At 35.0% G+C, this 23,888-nt stretch overlaps 1 protein-coding gene and 1 long non-coding RNA gene across 4 annotated transcripts in view; one reads left to right on the top strand and one right to left on the bottom strand.

The window, feature by feature from the left end:
- Window positions 1-9,906, top strand: part of LOC143226555 (cell division control protein 42 homolog) — a 28,706-nt gene extending 18,800 nt beyond the window's left edge. The window contains exons 3-4 of one of the 2 annotated variants that reach the window (XM_076457671.1): window positions 7,887-8,395; window positions 9,732-9,906. In XM_076457671.1, coding sequence (XP_076313786.1) covers window positions 7,887-8,395; window positions 9,732-9,891 — 669 coding nt within the window. In that variant the 3' untranslated portion in view covers window positions 9,892-9,906. Of the gene's footprint in view, window positions 1-7,886; window positions 8,396-9,427; window positions 9,612-9,731 lie in introns of those variants that run through there. The other variant, XM_076457672.1, reaches the window with a different exon arrangement.
- A 5,049-nt stretch (window positions 9,907-14,955) lies between these two features.
- On the bottom strand, window positions 14,956-17,747 carry LOC143226556 (uncharacterized). 2 transcript variants are annotated; one of them, XR_013014671.1, is made up of 3 exons: window positions 17,181-17,747; window positions 16,386-16,766; window positions 14,956-16,307 (listed from the first exon to the last, which is right to left on the bottom strand). It is a non-coding gene; the product is annotated as an uncharacterized LOC143226556 (long non-coding RNA). The 2 variants fall into 2 exon arrangements; XR_013014670.1 differs by having other exon boundaries at window positions 14,962-16,307; window positions 16,567-16,766; window positions 17,181-17,735.
- Window positions 17,748-23,888: the final 6,141 nt, after the last annotated feature.

Genomic DNA, 23,888 nt, shown 5'->3' with positions numbered 1-23,888 from the left:
TATCTGACATTTCTTTACTTGTCTACAGTATCTGACATTTCTTTACTTGTCTACAGTATCTGACATTTCTTTACTTATCTACAGTATCTGACATTTCTTTACTTGTCTACAGTATCTGACATTTCTTTACTTGTCTACTATATCTGACATTTCTTTACTTATCTACGGTATCTGACATTTCTTTACTTGTCTACAGTATCTGACACTTCTTTACTTGTCTACTATATCTGACATTTCTTTACTTGTCTACAGTATCTGACATTTCTTTACTTGTCTACAGTATCTGACATTTCTTTACTTGTCTACAGTATCTGACAGTTCTTTACTTATCTACAGTATCTGACATTTCTTTACTTGTCTACTATATCTAACATTTCTTTATTTGTCTACAGTATCTGACATTTCTTTACTTATCTACAGTATCTGACATTTCTTTACTTGTCTACTATATCTGACATTTCTTTACTTATCTACAGTATCTGACATTTCTTTACTTGTCTACAGTATCTGACATTTCTTTGCTTATCTACAGTATCTGACATTTATTTACTTATCTAGAGTATCTGACATTCAGTGATGTCGAGAAAACCCACTTGTAGTATCTGATATTTCTTTGCTTATCTACAATTTCTGACATTTCTTTACTTGTCTACAGTATCTGACATTTATTTACTTATCTAGAGTATCTGACATTCAGTGATGTCGAGAAAACCCACTTGTAGTATCTGATATTTCTTTGCTTATCTACAATTTCTGACACTTCTTTACTTGTCTACAGTATCTGACAGTTCTTTACTTATCTGCAATATGTTATACTGTTGTCACATTATGTATCAACCATGAAAAACAACAAAACAGGTTTCCTGTTTTAGTTTATTTGAATACGAATCCAACAAAAAAGTTAACAATATGCCATTGTTTCAAAAGAAGTTAACCATATGCCATTGTTTCAAAGCACAACAGTAAACTATTCTTATATCTCTAACTTTTGTCTTGGATCCATACGTTATATTAAAATTATTGTAAAGAAACCGAAGCGTCGATATACTTGTTTAAAAATAGCTTCCATAGTAATTCGAATGGGAGAACTGGTTGGTTTTTGTAATACACGTTCGAAATGACAAATTCTAAAAATGGTTAGTTTGTCATTCAGTTGTGTTACGTTCAATCTACATTTATCTAAAGGTAAAGATAATGTGTTTTAATTAATACAGTAACTTTTCTCCAAACAAACTCTACAACAACACTCTGAAAATTAGTTATCGACGCCTTTGGAAATTCTAATACCTGAAATCTATGCCACATATTACTATTGATGGTTTTATTAAGATCTAATAACTTACTTTTTAATATTAAAAAGAGGTTTTTCCAAACTGTAATAAGCTTACAACGTTTCTTTTTCAGTTCATACAATTTTTTTAATCCATGTTGGATTAAATGCACACTAAAAACTTTTATTCCATTATCCGACTTATTTTCTGTGTACATGTCCCAAGCACTAGATAATAAATCAAGATACTTTTATTAAACTTTGACCCAGAATATAGTTCAAGTTGCCTTGTTGTGTTTTCAGCAACTTTAAATTCTGTTTCCTATCTAACACAAATATTTATGCTATCTGCATAAAAACATATGATAAAAATAAGTCTGTGGTGATTACTAGAATTTGATAGTGTTCTTTGATAAATTAATTATTTTCTTAAATTATAAAGGAAATGTTCTATAGTTAATGTAAATAAAAAACAATCCAACAATCCACTCGTTGGATCTTCTTCATTCACACTTCTCTTAAAAGGAATGGCTGAAGTTAAAACTGATTGACAAACTACATAAAACATAGTATTTCTATACGTTGCGTCAACTGCTCTTATAATATTTTATTCAAAAGCAAATGTTTTTGTGAACTTTAATCAGATAGTTACAATTTATGCGGTCAAATGTTCTGTCGAAATCTAACTTTACAATAGCCAAACATTTGTTTCGCAGGACTTATTATACCACACATAAAATGTATCGGTCTGAAACTCAGTAAGTCTAAATCTTGTGAATCAGTTGACACATAACATGTTTCATTTTGTTCGTTATGTTTTTACTTTAAAATCACCGAATAAAAGTGACACTTACTTACTTTTAAAATCAGCCAAACCTCTCCTTTTAAGATAGCAACTTTGTTCATACTTCTACACTATTCACGTGTTTCCAGAGATCCACTAACCATCTGGAGCTCAGAACTGAAAATCTCAGACCAAAAGTTTACTGACCCCTCAACCGTTAAACAGTTTGTTCCGGGGAGGTAATCTTTTGCTAATGATTAACAAAGAGCGATTAGTTCTGTGAACGTTAAATAAATATTTATATATGGCCCAGCATGACCAGGTGGCTAAGGCGCTCGGCTTGACTAGGTGGTTAATGCGCTCGACTCGTACTCCGAGGGCCGCGAGTTGAAGTCCCGTCACACCAAACATGCTCACCCTTTCAGCCGTGTGGGCGCTATAATGTCACGGTCAATCCCACTATTCGTTGTTAAAAGAGTAGCCCAAGAGTTGACGGTGGGTGGTGATGACTAGCTGCTTTTCCTCTAGTATTACCCTGCTAACTTATGGACAGCTAGCGCAGATAGCCCTCGTTTAATTTTACGCAAAATTCAAAACAAACAAACAATCCTAGATATTCTTTTGCATTTAGTAAGTTCATTTGGCCTTCAGTGAAACAGTCGTTAGTTTGGTTTACTGCTCTTCTGAGTATAATGTTTATCGAAGTAATTATAAAAGTTACTTCATGTGAATTCTGAGTTACAATAACATGTTCATCTCTAGAAACTGTTAACACTATTCTGCATGTCCAAATCTAAACAAAACAATTATAATGATTGTGGTGTAGGCATATTGTTTTATCTAACTCATTGGATTGTTTGTGTTGACTTCACAGTGTTTATCTCTAGTTTTACGAAGGTATTTACGTATGCAATAAGCATTATTGGTACTAGATAATTAATATAAATTTATCTTTAAACGACCAGTTTCCCGTTACCTTATTAGTTCAGTTTTCCTCAGTTAGAAATAATTAACTTCTTAAACAACCACTCCTTTCATGTGACCGCACCACACTCTAACATTCTCAGGTACCAGTTATAATTTCATCAGCTTCATTTACACACGTGCTATTTTACATTAATTTATGAGTAAACCGTGCATTACCACCTTTCTTATTTTGACTGAAAACATTTGTATAACGTGTAAGTACTGTAAAATTAACGTATTTACTGATGAAATTCAGACACTCTTGTCAACATAACAAAATCAACAAAGAACTTGTCTCATCTCATGTTAATATGTCCTCCTTGGCCAGTTCAAGTGTATTACTTTTTACTTGGATGAAAATATCGAAAAATATCAAGCCAAGAAAAATGATTTACCAAAACATTTATTGTGTATTATCCTATGTATGGTACTTGTGATCTCCTGAACATATACTGTCTATTTCTGTATTCAATGTTACATTTAATTTTGGTTAGATTTTCAAACATAAAGAAACACAACAGACTATCTGTGCTTTGCCCACCACAGGTATCGAAATCCAGTTAGACACAACAAATCCTTACTCTGCAATTCACCGAACTTCTCTAGTTAGACACAACAAATCTTTATATTGTAATTCACCGAACTTCTCCAGTTAAACACAACAAAACGTTATATTGTAATTCACCGAACTTCTCCAGTTAAACACAACAAATCTTTATATTGTAATTCACTGAACTTCTCCAGTTAAACACAACAAATCTTTACACTGTAATTCACTGAACTTCTCCAGTTAAACACAACAAATCTTTGTATTGTAATTCACCGAACTTCTCCAGTTAAACACAACAAATCTTTACACTGTAATTCACTGAACTTCTCCAGTTAAACACAACAAATCTTCACACTGTAATTCACTGAACTTCTCCAGTTAAACACAACAAATCTTTGTATTGTAATTCACCGAACTTCTCCAGTTAAACACAACAAATCTTTACACTGTAATTCACTGAACTTCTCCAGTTAAACACAATAAATCTTTGCACTGTAATTCACTGAACTTCTCCAGTTAAACACAACAAATCTTTGTATTGTAATTCACCGAACTTCTCCAGTTAAACACAACAAATCTTTACACTGTAATTCACTGAACTTCTCCAGTTAAACACAACAAATCTTCACACTGTAATTCACTGAACTTTTCCAGTTAAACACAACAAATCTTTGTATTGTAATTCACCGAACTTCTCCAGTTAAACACAACAAATCTTTACACTGTAATTCACTGAACTTCTCCAGTTAAACACAACAAATCTTTACACTGTAATTCACTGAACTCTCCAGTTAAACACAACAAATCTTTGTATTGTAATTCACCGAACTTTCCAGTTAAACACAACAAATCTTTACACTGTAATTCACTGAACTTCTCCAGTTAAACACAACAAATCTTCACACTGTAATTCACTGAACTTTTCCAGTTAAACACAACAAATCTTTGTATTGTAATTCACCGAACTTCTCCAGTTAAACACAACAAATCTTTACACTGTAATTCACTGAACTTCTCCAGTTAAACACAACAAATCTTCACACTGTAATTCACTGAACTTCTCCAGTTAAACACAACAAATCTTTGTATTGTAATTCACCGAACTTCTCCAGTTAAACACAACAAATCTTTACACTGTAATTCACTGAACTTCTCCAGTTAAACACAACAAATCTTCACACTGTAATTCACTGAACTTCTCCAGTTAAACACAACAAATCTTTGTATTGTAATTCACCGAACTTCTCCAGTTAAACACAACAAATCTTTACACTGTAATTCACTGAACTTCTCCAGTTAAACACAATAAATCTTTGCACTGTAATTCACTGAACTTCTCCAGTTAAACACAACAAATCTTTATATTGTAATTCACCGAACGTCTTCAGTTAAACACAACAAAACTTTACACTGTAATTCACCGAACTTCTCCAGTTAAACACAACAAATCTTTGCACTGTAATTCACTGAACTTCTCCAGTTAAACACAACAATTCTTTGCACTGTAATTTACTGAACTTCTCCAGTTAAACACAACAAATCTTTGTATTGTAATTCACCGAACTTCTCCAGTTAAACACAACAAATCTTTACACTGTAATTCACTGAACTTCTCCAGTTAAACACAACAAATCTTTACACTGTAATTCACTGAACTTCTTCAGTTAAACACAACAAATCTTTACACTGTAATTCACTGAATTTCTCCAGTTAGACACAACAAATCCTTACTCTGTGATTCACTGAACTTCTCCAGTTAGACACAACAAATCCTTACTCTGTAATTCACCGAACGTCTTGAATTAAACACAACAAATCCTTATTCTGTAATTCACCGAATTTCTATAGTTAAACACAACAAATCTACTTTGTAATTCACCGAACTTCTCCAGTTAAACACAACAGATCTTTACTCTGTAATTCATTGAACTTCTCCAGTTAAACACAACAGATCTTTACTCTGTAATTCACTGGAGAAGTTCAGTGAATTCCAGTTATAATTCCACATGTTCCATAATGAAAATTGGGTTTCTGCTTGAACAGTACTTCCTTGTGCGTAATAATTTATGCACTCTGTAATTTGTCGTGCAGTCAAAACAACTTGCAGGACACACTGTGTATATTGTTAATATAGGAGTGATATTTTACACTTTCTGTAGCTCGAACTATGATAACTAAACCCTCACATATTTCCAGTGAATGTTCTCTACTGAATCCTTACTTCACCTGCCAGATCTCAAGGCAATCTATCAATAAATATACGAGATATAAAATCTCCAAATTTGTCTTATTCTTTCTTCTCATCGAAGGTACAGAAATTTTATTTGATAGAAAAAGACATTTAGCTTTTATGGATTTCTTTTTTTAAAAATTTGATACACTGATTGATATTTATATCCTACAATTAGGTAGTCAAATTTGGTCTAAATATAAGCCACACGTGCAAAGTTATTCGACAAAAACCTCTCAATTTTGAATAAAATTTGTGAGCACGCCTACACCAAAAAATCACGTTAACTATCGGTCTAAACTTTTACTACAGCTTCAACTAAAAGTAAAACTGGACCGTTTTTAGTTTATTGTCATTTGGATTAAATACGGTTGAGTTAAAGCAGCAAAACTGTAAGGTGAATGCACGTGCAGATACGTAAGTATTGGTTAGGCCAAGCAAAGTGGATTTATCAGTTTCTAGTTCAAGTTTTTAAAACACTCATACAGATGGATTGTTATTATTCATTGCTAACTTTTGCGAAATTCTGCTAATTAAACAGCCTTTAGGAGCACATGATATTAGCTTAGGCAATTAGTGTAAATAATGATGTTTCATACGATACGGGATGTAACGATTGCACGCAGGTGATAATAAGAAACTATTAATCTAGATTCCATGGCGTTACTATGAAGGAAGTTATTAAAAATGTTTAGAGAGGAAAATAACAATATATATTTTAAATAATCTGACTGATTGTATAAAGTATAGATCTGTTCCAAATAAAAGGGTTGCGATCCTAAAGCTAATGTTGGTTACTAACGAGTGTCACTTTCTTACCTGCTGTGGTTTGTTGGTGACTATTGATAAAAAAGTTATAATATCTTTTCAAAAACAATTTAGGTGCAAAAAAAAAGAAAAAAGATTGAGCACGCGACTTAAGTGAATTAAATCAAAATTGACGGCCAAACTGGTAGCTACATTGTTATGGTAACTACATTATTATGGCAGCTACATGAAATTGGAAGCTACATCATTATGGTAACCAAGCCGCGAAATTTGATTTACCAATCATAATTCCTCAAGTTGAAAAAAGAAAAGTAAAACTCAGTCAATCCAATGGCCCCGGCATGGCCAGGGGGCTGAGGTACTCGACTCGTAATCCAAGGGTCGCAGGTTCGAATCGCCGTCACACCAAACATGCTCGCCCTTTTAGCCGTGGAGGCGTTATAATGCAGTGGTTCCCAACCTTTTTTATGCGCCGTACCCCTAAAAAATTTTAATATGTTCTTGCATCCCTCACAGTAATTATTTATTTAAGAATAAAGGTGAAGATGGCCAAAACAAATGCTATCTCGCACTTCTGGTTGGGAACCACTGTTATAATGTGATGGTCAATCCGACTATTCGTTCGTAAAAGAGTAGCCCAAGAGTTGGCGGTGGGTGGTCTTCCCTGTAGTCTTACACTGCTAAATTAGGGACAGCTAGCGCAGATAGCACTCGTGTAGCTTTGCGCGAAATTGAAAAGCAAACAAATCTACCTAACTAAAGAATGAATATTTGCAGTAACATTCTTATCAGTGCTATAAGTGTAGCTACCAGTTTCGCTGCCACTTTTGTTTTCATTCCTTTAATCGAACACAATTTTTTTTGGCAGCACCTTTTTTTGGTTATATTATTTTTAGCCACACTGTTATCAGCTTCTGTAGATAGATCTCTAACATTTTAATAACAACAACTGCCATGAAAAGAAAAGATAGAGATAAACAGTGAAATGTACACCTACACCATTTTACGTTTATAGTATTTTTCTAATTTCTGTTTAAACACAACATAGAACACACGATGTGCTTTATTATAAGCATTCGTAATCTGTCCAATTAACTCTTTTATATTGTTTCTAAACTTAATTATTTATTTATTGTGTCTACATTTACTTTTCTCTTTTTTGCTACACATCCTACGTCTGTTTCTGTTTGTTTTGTTTTTAATGAATTTGTATAATAAATGGACATTTAATTATATTAATTGTTTACATAATGGAGATTTTTACAAAGACTAAAAGCGGACTCTCTAAGGACGTACTTATGTTTCTTTGTTTCTCTAGGATGACTTTGACTCTCTTCGACCCCTGTGTTATCCCCATACCCACGTGTTTCTCCTGTGCTTTAGCGTGGTGAGTCCTACGTCTTACCACAACGTTAGAGAACGCTGGCTTCCAGAAATCCGTCATAACTCTCCTTGTGCCACGGTGATTCTGGTCGGCACTCAGTGTGACCTGCGCTTCGATGTAAAAGTTTTGCTTGAACTCGCTCAGTCCGGAGAACAACCTGTACCGGTGCACAGAGCCCAGCGGTTCGCCCAAGATGCCGGCGCCCTAGCTTACTTAGAGTGTTCGGCCCTGACACAAGAAAATGTGAAAGAAGTGTTTGATACAGCCATCCTCGCAGGTCTGAGGAACCAAAGTCCAGGTATAGTGCCTTGGGCACGAGCCAAGAGCGATAAACCTTGGCAAGGAGAGAAGACAGGGTCACCTCTCAATATTACCATAGTCTCGACTTCGACCTGTAGAAAAAACAACAAAAAATGGTGGAAAAGACTGTGTTGTTTCACTGAGTGAGTGAATCTGTGATTGTGTTCGTAAAAGTAATTTAATGATATTTAGAAACATTTGGTTCACATATAGTAGGTATATCACAACTTTAAATGAATTCGATCTGCTGCTACATGAAAAATCCTTTTCCAAAAGTGCTCACCAGGTGCTTGACTCATTATCTGACGGTTGCGAGTTCGAATCCCCGTCGCACAAAACGTATTCACTGTTTCAGCCGTGGGGGCGTTATAATGTTACTGTCAATCCCACTATTCGTTGGTAAAAGAGTGCCCCAAGAGTTGGCGGTGGGTGGTGATGACTAGCTGCCCTCCCTCTAGTCTTACACTGCTAAATTAGGGGTAGCTAACGCAGATAACCTTCGTGTAACTTTGCGTGAAATTCAAAAACAAACAAACTCACTATGTGACGTCTTAATGGTAATCTTCCCACGTTTGTAACACAGCTCAGTAATGTTTCCATTATCCGCTATATCAATAGACAAACAATTGCTGCACGTTCCTGCTGTAGAATCATGAAATACAAGATGTCATTGACTAGAACTTTGCAGAACTTTGAGCTTCTATAATAAATCAAAACATATATATATATACCTTTCCCTTATTACTACATCGCTATTAAAATATAAATTCAAAACCCGTGTGATTTCCTTGATATATAACTGAATGAAACCGTTGAATCGTTTCATCTCATATACTATACCTTTGTATATTAGTTAGGCTTAGATGTTAGACAGCAGAAGAAAATGTTTCGGTTGTCATAATTTTAGATAATAAAAAACAATTTAGCTTAAAATTATAATATAGCGATTAATTCAATCTTGAGGAAGTTAAGGTGAATATATCACGTGATAGGTAACCCTAGTTTTTGTGGAGAGAGAGAGTTGTTAATAACTGATAACTCTCCATGTAAATAAAAGGGTAAAAAGTTATTTCTCTTCCTAAAGGTTCTGAAACAGTTTGTATATATTGTTCAATATAATATTATTTTCTTTATTCATGTTACTTATGCTTTGTTTTTCATGTCGGATTACTGAGTCGGACGATCAACCAAGAAGAAAACATATCAAATCATTCAATTATTTTACTAGACATAATCTGTAAACATGGGAAGCTTGTGTCATTCGATAAGTGATGGATTTGCTGATGTAAATAAAGATGTTATTTGATCAACAACCAGAATAGAAAATGAGTTCATTAATAAATTATGCAGTGAAATTTATTAGAAGAATTGTGTTGTTTAGTTTCTTACAATTTATAGAAATTGTTCTTACAAATTATAAACACATAGAGCTCAGTGTTTTGTATCAAACGTATTTTGATTATGAAATTTTCCCCTCAGTGGTACAGCGGTATGTCTACGGACTTGCAACGCCAGAATTCGATGTTCGATACCCGTAGAGAGAATAACACAGACAGTCTTTTCTGTAGCTTTGTACTCAACTTCACACAAACAAACAAACAAACAGATATGTGAATCACGTGACAGTCAAGGCCAATAATAAAGCTGCAGAAAATTGAAACAACTATTTTGTGATGTTGCATAGTGGGTAATAACACTAAAAATTGATTATTTTTTGATGTTGCATAGTGGGTAATAACACTAAAATTGATTTTTATTTGGAAGGTGATATAACAGTTCTTTCCGACACAAAATTCCATACACTCAGATCGTTAAGATAAGTTTAGATAGGAGATTTATAATATACAAATGGAGATATATCTTGTTCTTAATGGCTGTGTAAAATAAAAGAATATGGATCAAGTTGAGGATCCAGGACCATAAAGAAAGAGATCATCAATAAGTTAAACCCTAACAGTGGCAAGCTAAGTAATGTGTCTTGTAACAGATAAAAATCTGTAAATAAAAAAGTTAGTGACAAAAGTCGTTCATAAGGCCTGGCAGACCCTGCTACTTAGTGTTCAACTCACAATTAACAGGTCGTGGGTTTCAATATCATCAAGGAATGCTCGCCCTTTCAACTATGAGGGCATTGTTATGTGATTGTCAATTCCACCATCTATTGATAAACAGTAGCCCAAAAGGTGGCGGTGGGCGATGTTGGCTAGCTACTCTTCTAATTTATCATTTCTAAATTCAAACGGTACTATCAGTATCTGTACTAAATAGACCCAATACTCGAAACGGCACTGTCAGTGTCTGTACTAACTAGCCCTAATACTACAAACAGCACTATCAATGTCTGTACTAACTAGTCCTAATACTACAAACGGTATTATCGGTGTCTGTACTAACTAGTCTTAATACTACAAACCGTAGTATATATTTGATTAACAGTGAACTCCTAACCACCTGTCCTTACAATATCGCGAAGAGAACGAACGCTCCTTGGGCGTGGAAAAACTCGTACTGTATGGCGTTTATTACAGAAACTGGCTCCAAAATTACATATAAATTATTCCAAAAGATCTCTTCTGATTTATAAAGCGAAGATTATGGCTACAAAGGAGAATTTTCTATGAATAAAAACAGAACCTTCCATTAGAACTGGGCATATCTCCTGGCACCTTTAACACAGCAATAATCAGGTAATAGCATCTGACAGAGGCTCAGGAACATCCAAGAGAAATAACACCGTGACCAGTACAGAAAAATGACCGCGGGAACTCGAATCACAGCTATTGCATTTGACCATTTACTTTTGCCTGTGTAAATACAGTCGTGGGTGGTATCGTATGTGTAACAGTAAAGTGTCTGTGGAACGTTTGTGAAGATGTCTAGTCTGAGACTCACTTCGCCATTCTTCACAGAAGCCTGTTGCTGTGGGGACTTCAGTGTCTGTCATTGTACTAACCAGGATACGCGAGTATGGAATTAGTTCTAAAGATAGCACAGAATGTGGGACGTCGTTCTCGTAAAATGCAATTAACCCTAATATAAGTTTATAAAAAAAAAATAGTTTTTACTCTTCTAACTTTTAGCAACAGTTATTGTTTGTTTATTCTTGACGACGCACATCACGCACTGTTTCAGCAGAAGACACAGAAAATGTCGGTGAATGGCATAAATATAAGACCAACAGAGGGCGTTTTACCAACTTCGAAGAAAGTAATAACCAAACTATTTACCAAATCTTGTTTAAACACTTTTATATGCGCACTGACAGAAGCGCTCCAGTTTAGTTTTGTTTTTATTCTATATGTATAAGAATTTTGTTACGTCCTACCTCCGTGGAATGTTACTCTCTTATTGTTGTCTGCACCTTAGTTCTTTGTCTCTGATGCTTTAAATATTGTCTTCTCTTTGTATGCTACTTCATACAGAAACGCTGTTTTCATCTGTATCCTTTTCCCGTCTAATGGCGTTTATGTTTGTATTTTATGTTATGTCTATGTGCTGTTTATATCGGCATTCTGTTTTATATCTATAATGCTGTTGATGTGTATATTCTGTTTATATCTGAACTGTGTTTTATATTTAAAACGCTGTTTTATGTTTATCTGCTGCTTACCTTGACACTGTGCTTTATGTTTCTGTGCTATTTATATCTACACTGTTTTATGTCTATATGCTATTTAAATTCACTTCTAGTTAAAAGTGGTTCTAAAGTTCACTATTTTTCGGAAGTTATTTACCATGTCAGGTTGTAGACGATTGAAATACGGAAGAAACAAAGTTTATTTTTTTTTAAGTGGGTTTAACTTTTTCATGCATATGATGACCGTATTGTTTATCTAAGGGTTCGTGCTCCCTACCCAGATTCCGCGAGAAGATAGGTGCTCTAACAAGAAGAATACATTTAAAATCTAACTTTTACTTGGAAGACAATGACTTCTTTCGATTCGTTTATACCAGAGGTTTGGAGCTTTGTCCTACAAAGTACCATGAACGAGCATAACCTCGCCAATCGGACTGGGCGTGGCACCTGCCTTGTGACTTTAGAAATTAATCTGAAGAAGCGAAGCCTGGGACTGGGCGAGATTCGAACGAATGAGTAATTTATATTTGATGCTGTCACCTGTTCCAATCAGAAGAAAAGGATTCCGCAGAAATATTATGGGTAAATTCAATACTGAGAACCATGGCATCTGGGTTCTTGATAACAACAAAATACTCTGAAACATGTTTAGCAGTAAGTAGTTGGCTTGTGTTGGCTTCGTCGAGGCCACACCTCAATTCTGGTACTTCTGTAACCACAACATAGTTTGGTTAACTATTAACCGAATAACAGTTTTGTTTTCTGCAATACACTGCCATCTGTGTTCCTCCAAACGATGAAAATATCTTAGTTTATCCCATTGGCTAGAAACTATGAATTGATGAGTGGGGGAGATACTCCTCAGATAATCCCGTCTTAAGTTTTTTTATAACGCTAGGAACAATTTTCGACCGTGTTCACAATCCTTGATGTTAATTTCAGGGTATCTGTCAATTATAAAATTATTCTCTTACAAAGATGGGGGTGGCTAATGTCTGGGTTTAGGTCAGCATTAGGCCTAATGTTTTTTAAACACTTCTTTCTAAATACTGTCCTTCCAGTCAAAAGGTTGCAATTTTTTTCACGCATTCTAGAAACTTTTATCATGTCTCTACACTAAACGTTCTCAGTTTATATCATATTTAACATTAATGTTGTCACTCAACATGAAGACGACACGTTTCTTAGACCAGTCGCAAGTAGTTGATTCAGACTACACGCTTTGTAACACTATAACATCAATTATCATAACAGCGATGACTATCTGCCTTCCCTCTAGTCTTACACTGCTAAATTAGGATGGCTAGCGCAGATAGCCCTTGAGTAGTTTTGCGCGAAATTCAAAACAAACAAACCGTCAGACGAGAGTTGCTTTCCCTAAGTTCATAATTAGAAATTGTGATGTTTTTATATTTTCGCGCAAAGCTACACACAGGATATCTGCGCTAGCCGTCCCTAATTTAGCAGAGTAAGACTAGAGGGAAGACAGCTAGTCATCACCACCAACAGACAAACTTACCGAGTTACATTTTCTTTTCTGCTTATCATATACAATGTCACATAACTCTATCACCCAATGTTTAACATGTTGTAACAGGCAGATAAGTAACTTAAAATTCATCGACACACGTCAGTTACTTTCAGTGTTACTTTGTTCAGTACACGCTCTGTAAGCCGTTAGACGAACAAACGATGATTTCCATGAACAAATGAGAATGCTCCGATTTAAGTCAGCAAAACTCTAAAAACTGGACTGATTCACCGAGTTAGAAACTCTGGCGTCGAGACTCAGTCGCTGCAACATGCCCTAAAGACACCAGCAGGTGTTGGATACTCCACTATAATTGTCTATAATTACAGATATACTCTCGTCATCAACGTCTAGGTAGCCTTGAGGCAAAAACATTTTTAACAACGTGTAAGATAGTAGTAACCCGAAGAACGTTGAATTTTGTCTTACTACACAAAAGGAATATTTTTTAATACATGTCACGACTGTTATTTTATCTGACAACGACTTTTCGGGCAACTGTTATTCGTCATGATTATCATTAAGAAATTGAGCTTGCAATCTGAATATCTGCTGAGGTAAAACTGTTATATAGTCTATATATATATGTATATAATTGAGAGTTACGAAAGTTTACTTAACATGGACGTTTGGTTGAAGTCATTCTAAAAACCCCATAACGTTTTTCTTTAGTGATGTTAGAAATGGAATTTCTATCAATGTAATCGCTCAGTGGACTTCAACCTGCAATTACGTTTGAAAGAAAGGTGTTATTAAAGAGAAAAACCAGCAACAAATCACCCTTCGTAATTCTTTGCAACTATTTCACACATGTGCAGTCTCCATAAATGATTCGTGTTGTTGGCCTTATACAAGTTGGTCTCATGCCAGAGATAAAAACCTGCTTATTTTACATATTTTCATACCAAAAACCAGTTAAGCTAGTCTGTAACAACTACAACCAACCAGTACAGAAGGTTGAATGGTAATTATTTTGGTGTTTCAACCAAATCCTTCATAGTGATACATACATCCCTTTAGAGACGGATCTCTCTTGCGTAAAACGTCAAAAGAAATTAAGCTTAAACATAAAAAACGTACAAAAAAGAACCAGTATAACTTATTTTACATCCATAGCTTCTGTAGTGTGTTCAAAGACAAGTATTTTTGTCTAATGACAGCATTAAGAAATATATTATAAGCCCTTAGCCTCACTTTCTTATAACTTCTAATAATACACCAGCTAAGTAATACCTGAATAATACAGAACTGGGAGTACATCACTCAAGTAATACCTAAATAATACAGAACTGGGAGTACATCACTCAAGTAATACCTGAATAATACAGAACTGGGAGTACATCACTCAAGTAATACCTGAATAATACAGAACTGGGAGTACATCACTCAAGTAATACCTGAATAATACAGAACTGGGAGTACATCACTCAAGTAATACCTGAATAATACAGAACTGGGAGTACATCACTCAAGTAATACCTGAATAATACAGAACTGGGAGTACATCACTCAAGTAATACTTAAATAATACAGAGCTGGGAGTACATCACTCAAGTAATACCTGAATAATACAGAGCTGGGAGTACATCACTCAAGTAATACCTGAATAATACAGAGCTGGGGTACATCACTCAAGTAATACCTGAAATATACCGAACTGGAAGTATATCACCAAAGTAATACATGTATAATACAGAACTAGTAGCACATCACTCCAGTAATACCTGGATAACACAGAACTGGTAGTACACCTTCTGATTTCGAGAAACCCATATCAGCCGTTCTGAGATATAATTTTACTTTTACTTGATAAGCAGAGAACAAATAAAAAGCAGAGAAATAAATGGCGTAAGTATGGGGAATCCAGTATCACAGTTCTAGCCAACATTTTTATGACACAGGTTAAATCTCAAGCGACCAATTCAGCCTTACACCCACCACTATACTGGTACAGGTATGTTGATGATACAATTGCTGGATACATGTTTACAGAACACACATCTAGTTTTTCAACCACGTTAACTCTATACATCCTATCATTAAGTTCACCTGTGAACAGGAAAAACCTAATCAAATAGCATTTCTTAATGTCAAGATCACTAAAACTGATACACAATTCGAAACAGAAATCCACAGAAAAATCACCCATACTGGATTATACATTCCCTGGGACTCAGCACATGAAACAAAACAAAAACTCAACATACTAAGAAACCAAATAAACACAAAACTATGGATAAAATTAACGATGAAATCAACAAAATAAAACAACACTTTATCAACAAATTTACTCTAAAAACCGTGGATAAAATTATACCCACACATCTAGACCAACAACAAACAAACAATAATAAGTCAAGATACAACAAACTACAAAAGCTTATACTGCTGTATACCATATGGACCCGACATCAGCGAAAAAATAACCAGCACATGGAGAAAACTTATAACAAAACACAGCACTGCAGTAAACACCAAATTTATTCAGAAACCAGGTAGAAAACTAAAGTCCATACTATGTAAAAACTACACTGACAAATATAACACCAACTTAATTTATAAAATACAATGCAACAACTGCCACGACTTCTATAACGAAGAAAGAAGCAGAAAAATGGAAACTAGATCAAAGAACATAAAAAACAACCTTTATACGTTTTTGAAAACTGCACATAAAATAAACACAACATAATCATAGAAAACATCCAGATACGAAGTAGGGAAACAAATATAAACAAAGCAAAATTAAAAGAAGCCCTACTTATACAACAACTAAAACCAAAATTAAACCAACCGAAAGGAACACCTTTATATTCTTTGATAAATTATTCAGGCAGAGTCTTCATGATGAAACTTTGTCTTCAGACATATGAAGACGAAAGGCGGAAGACTTTCGAAACGTCGTCCTCTCCATTTGTGTCTTCACAACAGGCAGTTGCCGTCCATCCTACAAAGATTCAACACCTTTACACCTATACAAATTAATAATATAACATCTAACTGCAACGCCCCTGCAATCCCGTACCTGTTTATAATCTCTTCCCTAAGACATGTTCCCGGCAACGGTCAGTTACAAATTCTCTTTTTGTTAACCTAAAGATGACGTATCAGTAATAGTACACCACTCAAGCTATAACTGTATTATACAGAACTGGTAATACATTATAAATAGCAAGATAATATATAATGTGCAGTGCATTACTCACGTAATACTTAGATAATACAGAACTATCAGTTTGGTTTGTTTGTTTAAGAACCAGAACCACATGGGCTATCTGCAATGCCCCCGGCTGTGAATCAAACTCCGTATTTCAGTGTTACAAGTCTGTAAACTTGCCGCTCTCCAAATTCGATTAGTAAGTATCAACCCCCGGCGTCCGAATCTCGCTCAACAAGCTCTTTTGTCCTAAAAGTTGAAAAAAAAAAAAATTCGATGAATAAAACACAATGTATCAATTCTAACCAGTTGTTTGTTTGTTTTGTTTTTAATTTCGCACAAAGTTACTCGAGGGCTATGTAGGCTAGTGCAGGTAGTCCTCGTGTAGCTTTACGCGAAATTCAAAACAAACAAATATAATTCTTTAAAATCCCAGAGGGGCTGAATAAAGGATGAAGTGTTAAAAATATAATAGGCTTAATACTAATGTCTTACGGCAAGCAGAATTCATTAAAAATAAATCATTTTAAGTTTCGTTTATCTTACATTTTGAAAAATGCTCTTATTTCTAAACTTTTTTTATTTTTAGCCTACTGCAGGAGGGAAATATTATTATTTTTTTTAACTTTCACATCAATCTAAACACGAATATATAGCCCTTACCAGTTTTTGTTTGGTTGTTTGCTTCAGAAATTTGCTCGAAGCTATACTCGGGCTATATGCTCTATCCATCCGTAATTTAAGGCTGATAAACGAGACAGGAGGCAGCCACTCAACAGTATTCACAGCCACGAACGCCCATAGAACTACTTCGAAGGGGAAGACAAAACATTTATCTAGCGAATCAGCGTTTACAATTTAAGTCAACAGACTAAATAATTTGTGTTATGCGTGTTTAAAGCACAGACACACATTTTCAATTTAAAATTATTTAAAATATTTAATTTAACTACGATGTTATATTTAAGTCGTAATATGTGCTATTTTTTTGTGAAATGTATGGAACCAAAATCCCCTTTTGCACATTCCTGCGAGTGCTTATGCCCACCGCCGCCTCTTGTGCCACTTTTATTTAACACATTCCCGGGCCCAAAGAAGATATCGCAATTTTATGGTAAAACGACGCAAACCGTAGAACCTATGATTCAGTGTCTGTTATACATAGTCTCCATAAGTTTGAAATGATAGACTAGAGTGAAGTTAATATCCTTGTCTAATCTAATAGTGGGTTTGACTTGTAACTCATCATGAATCCAAGTGCAGAATGTGTTTTTGCTCACCACTAGGCCTGGCCCGCAGGGAAAACTTCTTAGGTCGTTTTTGTTTATTTTGGACTTGGCTAAATACTTATCACGATTAATGATGCGTGCTTTTGCAAAATATTTATTCAGCCTGAAACACACTATTTTCATGAAAACTGTTAGAACAGTATTGAATAAAATATGCGCTTATCGAAAAAAGAGCACGGAGACCAAACATTAGCGTTCAAATACCATCCTACTTCTCACACTTTTTAATCACCAACCCTGAGGGACGTGAATCAACAAGAGCACGTGTCACGATAAGTGAGTTTTTGGCCACGTATTTCTTTAATCGCTTATCTGAGACGCTCGCGTTAAGACACCACTCCCAACCTTGTCCCTTGAGGGTTTTAATCATCACTTTGAATTTCCCTTTATTAGATGGTCGTATGGATCACTGAACTTTATATACATAAAGAAATAGTTGGCTTTGTGAGATACTATACGTCTTCTTAGCTAATCTGTATGTTAGAGCTCCCCAGAGAATCTGCACAATCTCTCCCAGTAAAATTATAACTATATAAATAACTACGAACATCAAATTGTGAGGAAAACATTAGATACAACTACAAATAACCCCCCCCCAGGCTCAGCGGTATGTCTGCGGACTTACAACGCTAAAAACCGGGTTTCGATACCCGTGGTGGACAGAGCACAGATAGCACATTGTGTAGCTTTGTGCTTAATTCAAAACAACAACAACATATAAAACAACTGACTATCGAATAAATAAACTAGTAAAATAATTCTGGAATAATTCAAAAGATTATCAATATTTTAACTCAGAGTTTAAAAAGCAACAAAAACTTGCTTAAAAATTGTTTCCTGCAGACAGTGTAATACACTTTGTTTTATAAGTGCATTTGTCGTAATATAGACTCTGTTGGAAAAAAACAACACATTTTACATTCATTAGTCCAATAGATTAATAAAGCTTATCTTAAAGTGTTTGAACGTGTGTCTTAAAATTATATATATGTAAGACATTTTCTGCTGAAACTGTCTGATACGAAGTTTTACTGTTGTGATAGATGGCGGTAATACGCTGCATCGCACTTGGGAAAAGAGTACTTGATTTTGGTTAACATCACCTCTGTTTTACAAACACTTAGCGAATCTCGTCAAGTATGAGGGTTAATTTATGAAACTAATATGATAGCTGAATGTTCTCGTCCATAACATCTCTCTTTGTATGTTACGTTTAACAACGCTTTTTTCAATATGTGATGTATAAATAATACCTTTTTCTGTCTGTGAGGCCTAAATGGCGCGTCTTTCAGGATGTGAAGACTAAAGAAATGTTACTGTTTTGAATTAAGAACAAAGCTAAACTGGGTTATCTGTGCTCTGTCCACCACGGGTATCAAAACCCAGTTTTTAGCGTTATAAGTCCGTAAACATGCCACTGGGAAGCATGAATTCTAAACAACATTTATTTCAGTAAATGAGGCCTAACAAACATTTCTTTCAGTGTGTGGCCTAAACAACTTTCAGAATGTGGAAGGTAAATAATGTACACAAGTTAGTAAAACTTTGTAATTGCTAGTGGCCTAACTGAGCGAAAATGTAAATAATGAATTGGGATGATTTTTTTCTTTTGCTTTGTATTTAAGCAAACATTAAAAAGTACGTTTAGACCAGTAGCGTACTCAGGGAATTCGAGGGAACGTCCGCCCCGGGTATTGAAAGGAGAGGTGTCATCAGGAGAGTTGAAACACCAGTTTTCAAACCAAACGAAAAATTCGCCAAAGTAAGAAAAAAAAAAAAAATGTTTAAACTATTACAACAGTTTAATGTTAATTTTCACTATAAAATATATTTTTATTTTTATTAGCAGCACTAAATTTACAAACGGAAAATTGAATATTTGATAAAAATTACATCGAAAGGCAAACGTTTATTGACGTTTTAGACATTAGTTTGTTGAGCATAGCCAGCTGGCAACAACTGACATTTCAAGTCTTGTTCACATGACACTGTGACTCCATATACATGAGGTATATTTCGTTAAATAATTATTATAAAACATAACGTTTTTGGTGTTTATAACAATATCATAGTACTTGTCCAGTAATTTTTGACAATATGGTATCATAGTGATGTTTGAGTGTTTGTAAATGTGTCGTTGTGCTGCTACAGAAACTCATGTTTATGAATGGTGGATCCTGTGACTACTGGTGATCAGTAAAAAGACACAGAAAGTCACACTTTGCACTAAACTTTAGACTTGACTTTTTACTACAACAATGACTACTGAAGTAATGAAGATGTCTATGACTGAGTTTTCTATGATGACTATGTGGTGTATTAAGATGGTGGTGATGAAATGACTGCATTATTTTTTCTAATGGAACTATATGATGATATTAAGGCAGAGAGGGGGATATTGTAACACTATGGAGATCTATTAGTGCTTACAACTTAATAAAGCAAACATCATTTCAGATTTAAATCAACAACTAAAGTACTATAAATTCTATGTTGAATTAGTACTAATGTAAATAAAGGTACAAGGCATAGTGAACACATCATGCCCTTTAGTCTCGAATACAGTGTCTTTCTTTAGTTCCCTTTTTATTTAATTAGTTATGAGATTCGTTATTAACAACAATAAAAATTAAAATACATTACTAAAGTGACGATATACCTAATATTGTACGCGATCCGAATTGTTCAGTCTGGACGTAAATTAGTTTTTAGCTAGTGCTCTGGAAATCCGAGATTCGAACGCGCAATATTGTGTACTTTCACTTCAGCTGAGAGTGCAGTATAGAAGTGACAGTCAACCCCACTATTCAATTATGAGTAGCCGTGTCGGCAACATGTCATAATGATTTCTCGCCCTTTCTGGTCAGCATTTCTAAATTACAGATGGCTAACTTGAGCCTTAGGTTCTCTGTCTTTACCCTTTAGTCATTGTGTCGTTGTTATCCATGCATCCTACAAATTAAATAAATTCCTTTCACTTTTACATTCATATTAATTAATTTCGACAACTCTTTTTTTATCGCTAATAAAACGAATAGCTTGCTTCGAGAAAATATATAACATTTATGAAACACTAATCCTAAAAGTGAGAAAATGTGAACAACCTTTTGAACAAAAGGTCCATTTTACAATTAGCATGCTCATGAAACTTTACTCCTGAGGGGTCAAACAAAGGTTCAAGGACTATTAATCAGGTTGCTGTTACATTCCGTAAAGCATCTTCCTGAGACTGAATGGCTACGTTTTTCAGTCTTTCAGTAGAAATCTTACTCGAGTCTGCTCGAATTGACCTCAGGAACTTAATTTGGAGTACCAATGGTTCCTCCTTGATAATGTTAACTAAATAGCTCAGGAACAAATGTGCTGGATAATATTCTTCTTTAAATAAACAGGCCTGAAACTTATTCGTTTCTTTCACTTAAGTAACCATCATCTCCAACTCCATCTTGGTATAAGTAACCATAATATCTAACTCATTCTTGGTATAAGCAATCACCATCTCCAACTCAGTCTTGTGTAAGTAACATGGTTTTACTAAAATAAAATGGCTTACTAAAGCTGTTTTCTTATAAATGATTATCTTGTCTGTTATTTACCAAAGAATGGTTTTCGATAATTTGATCGTTTTAGAATATTCACGAAAAGTTACACAAGGCTATCTACGTACAGCCAACCATAATTTCAAACTGTTGGACAAGAGGAAAACAACTAGTCAACAGCGTCCACTGCCAACTATTGAACTATTCTATTTAAATAGTAGGATTTGACCATCATTCTTATAATGTACCTACATCCTTCCATTTGGGCTAATCCGATTTCGTAGTAACAGGTCGCGAACTCTGAACCTTCGAATTCAAAGTCTGATGCGTTACCTACTATGCCGGCCCGGCATGGCCAGGTGGTTAAGGCACTCGACTCGTAATCCGAGGGTCGCGGATTCGAATCCCCGTCACACCAAACATGTTCGTCCTTTCAGTTGTGGAGGCATTATAAAGTTACGGTCAATCCCACTATTCGTTGGTAAAAGAGAAGCCCATGAGTTGGCGGTGTGTGGTGATAACTACTACCTTCCCTCTAGTCTTACAATGCTAACTAAGGGACGGCTAGCGCAGATAGCCCTCGAGTAGCTTTGCGCAAAATTCAAAACAAACCAAACCTACTATGCCACGTCCAGTCCTTTTCGTGAGGGACATTAAGAAACTAGGCATACTAATTACAATTAACTTTTTGAAAGCATGCTACCTACGTATAGCTTTATTTAAAACGTGGTATCTAGAACAATTTATTGTATTACTTGTATTGAAAATTGCACATTCATCACATACATTTTGGTATAAGTGAATTTCATATCAAATATAAATCTATCAAATATCTGTGTCATTCTCCCTATGTATACTTCATTATACATATTCATATTTAAAACTGTGACCGTTAAGTATTAATTATTTGCCCTATTTGTGAAGATACAACGGCAACTGTTGTCGGCATTTTTCAAAGAAGGTGGGTAATGTGGTGACTACAACATGTATATGATTTATTTAGAATGATATTTTATATTTTTTAAAAATATGTATTTATTATCAATATTTATTCATGTTTTATTATTATAATAAATTTTGTAGATTGCATGTTAGTCCTGCAGTAGTGTAAATCAGACCATCAAGGGCAAAGTTAGCAACGTGTACTTGTAACATTACAATATTTTCTTTTTCTCTTATCTTAGAAAGATAAGCTGTTTACTATAGTTTCAGTTTTGTTCAGAGATATTTTCTTTTATAGCACTTATAAGCTTTCACACATGGGAAACCTATCTTATGCAATACTAATCTGTTTCGTCACTGTTTGCACATGTTCACACTTTTCTTATTGGCAATACTATGAAAAACTTATTTTTAAATCTTGTATCTCCTTTCTCTTGTTATGTTCTGTAACACCAGGATGTGAAATTACCAATACATTCATACATGTGATGACCAGTGACGTGGGTAGCACCTGCATTTGTATTCATATAATGCTATGCTTTCTCAGTCTCCATCCAAAACTCCTCCTGGTAAAACCTCACGACCATAACCAAGAAGTTTTCTGCATGATTAATTTAATTACTGAAGCTTAGTTTGAAAGTCTAGTCAGTTAAGTTGACTTTAAGAAAAATTATGAAAATTATACGAATTTCAACGTTAGTCAATACGAATATGTATAACGAAATTATCTTTAAAGATGCGGGTTCTCACTGTCACTAAGCCTCACATTTTATGAAATATCAAATTTTCTTCAAGTTAACGGTAGCTCTTCAAGCATGACTCAGAAAGAATCTGCTTAGAGATACCAAAAATAACGGACTTAACTTGAAATTACAAAGAAAATCGGCCCAGCATGGCCAGATAGTTGAGGCACTTTACTCGTAATCTGAAGGTCGCAGGTTTGAGTCCCCGTCACACCAAACATGTTGCCCTCTCAGCCGTGAGGGCGTTATAATATGACGGTCAAACCCACTATTCGTTGGTAAAAGAGTAGCCCAAGAGCTGGCGGTGGGTGTAGATGACTAGCTGCTTTCCCTATAGTCTCACACTGCTAAATTAGGGATGGCTAGCGCAAATAGCCCTCGAGTAGCTTTGGGCAAAATTCAAGAACAAACAAAAGTAGAAGTGTTATTCTTCTAATATTCACTAGAACTCACCGTCCCTAATTTAGCAGTGTAAGACCAGAGGGAAGGCAGCTAATCATCACCATCCACCGCCAATTCTTGAGCTACTTTTTTACCAACGAATACTGGGATTGACCGAAACTTTATAACGCCCCCACGGCTGAAAGGACGAGCATGTTTGAAGTGACGGAGATTTGAACCCGCGACCTTCTGATTACGAGTTAAGCGCCTTAACAACCTGGCCATGCCGGGCCTTACCCAATGGATATTTGTCGAAACTTTAAATATATACTAATTACGTTGTTATTATATTATCCTCCGGTAGGTCAGCGATAAGTTTTAGACTTAAAACGATAAAATACAAAGACCGATTCCCTGCTGTTCAGAGTGCAAATAGCACTTAATACAGAATTGCCGTAGACAACAACAATTGTCTTT

Source organism: Tachypleus tridentatus, chromosome 9 (assembly GCF_004210375.1).
Source record: "Tachypleus tridentatus isolate NWPU-2018 chromosome 9, ASM421037v1, whole genome shotgun sequence".
In the NCBI taxonomy this organism is placed as follows: domain Eukaryota; kingdom Metazoa; phylum Arthropoda; class Merostomata; order Xiphosura; family Limulidae; genus Tachypleus; species Tachypleus tridentatus.
This window is presented reverse-complemented; position numbering and strand designations above follow the sequence as displayed.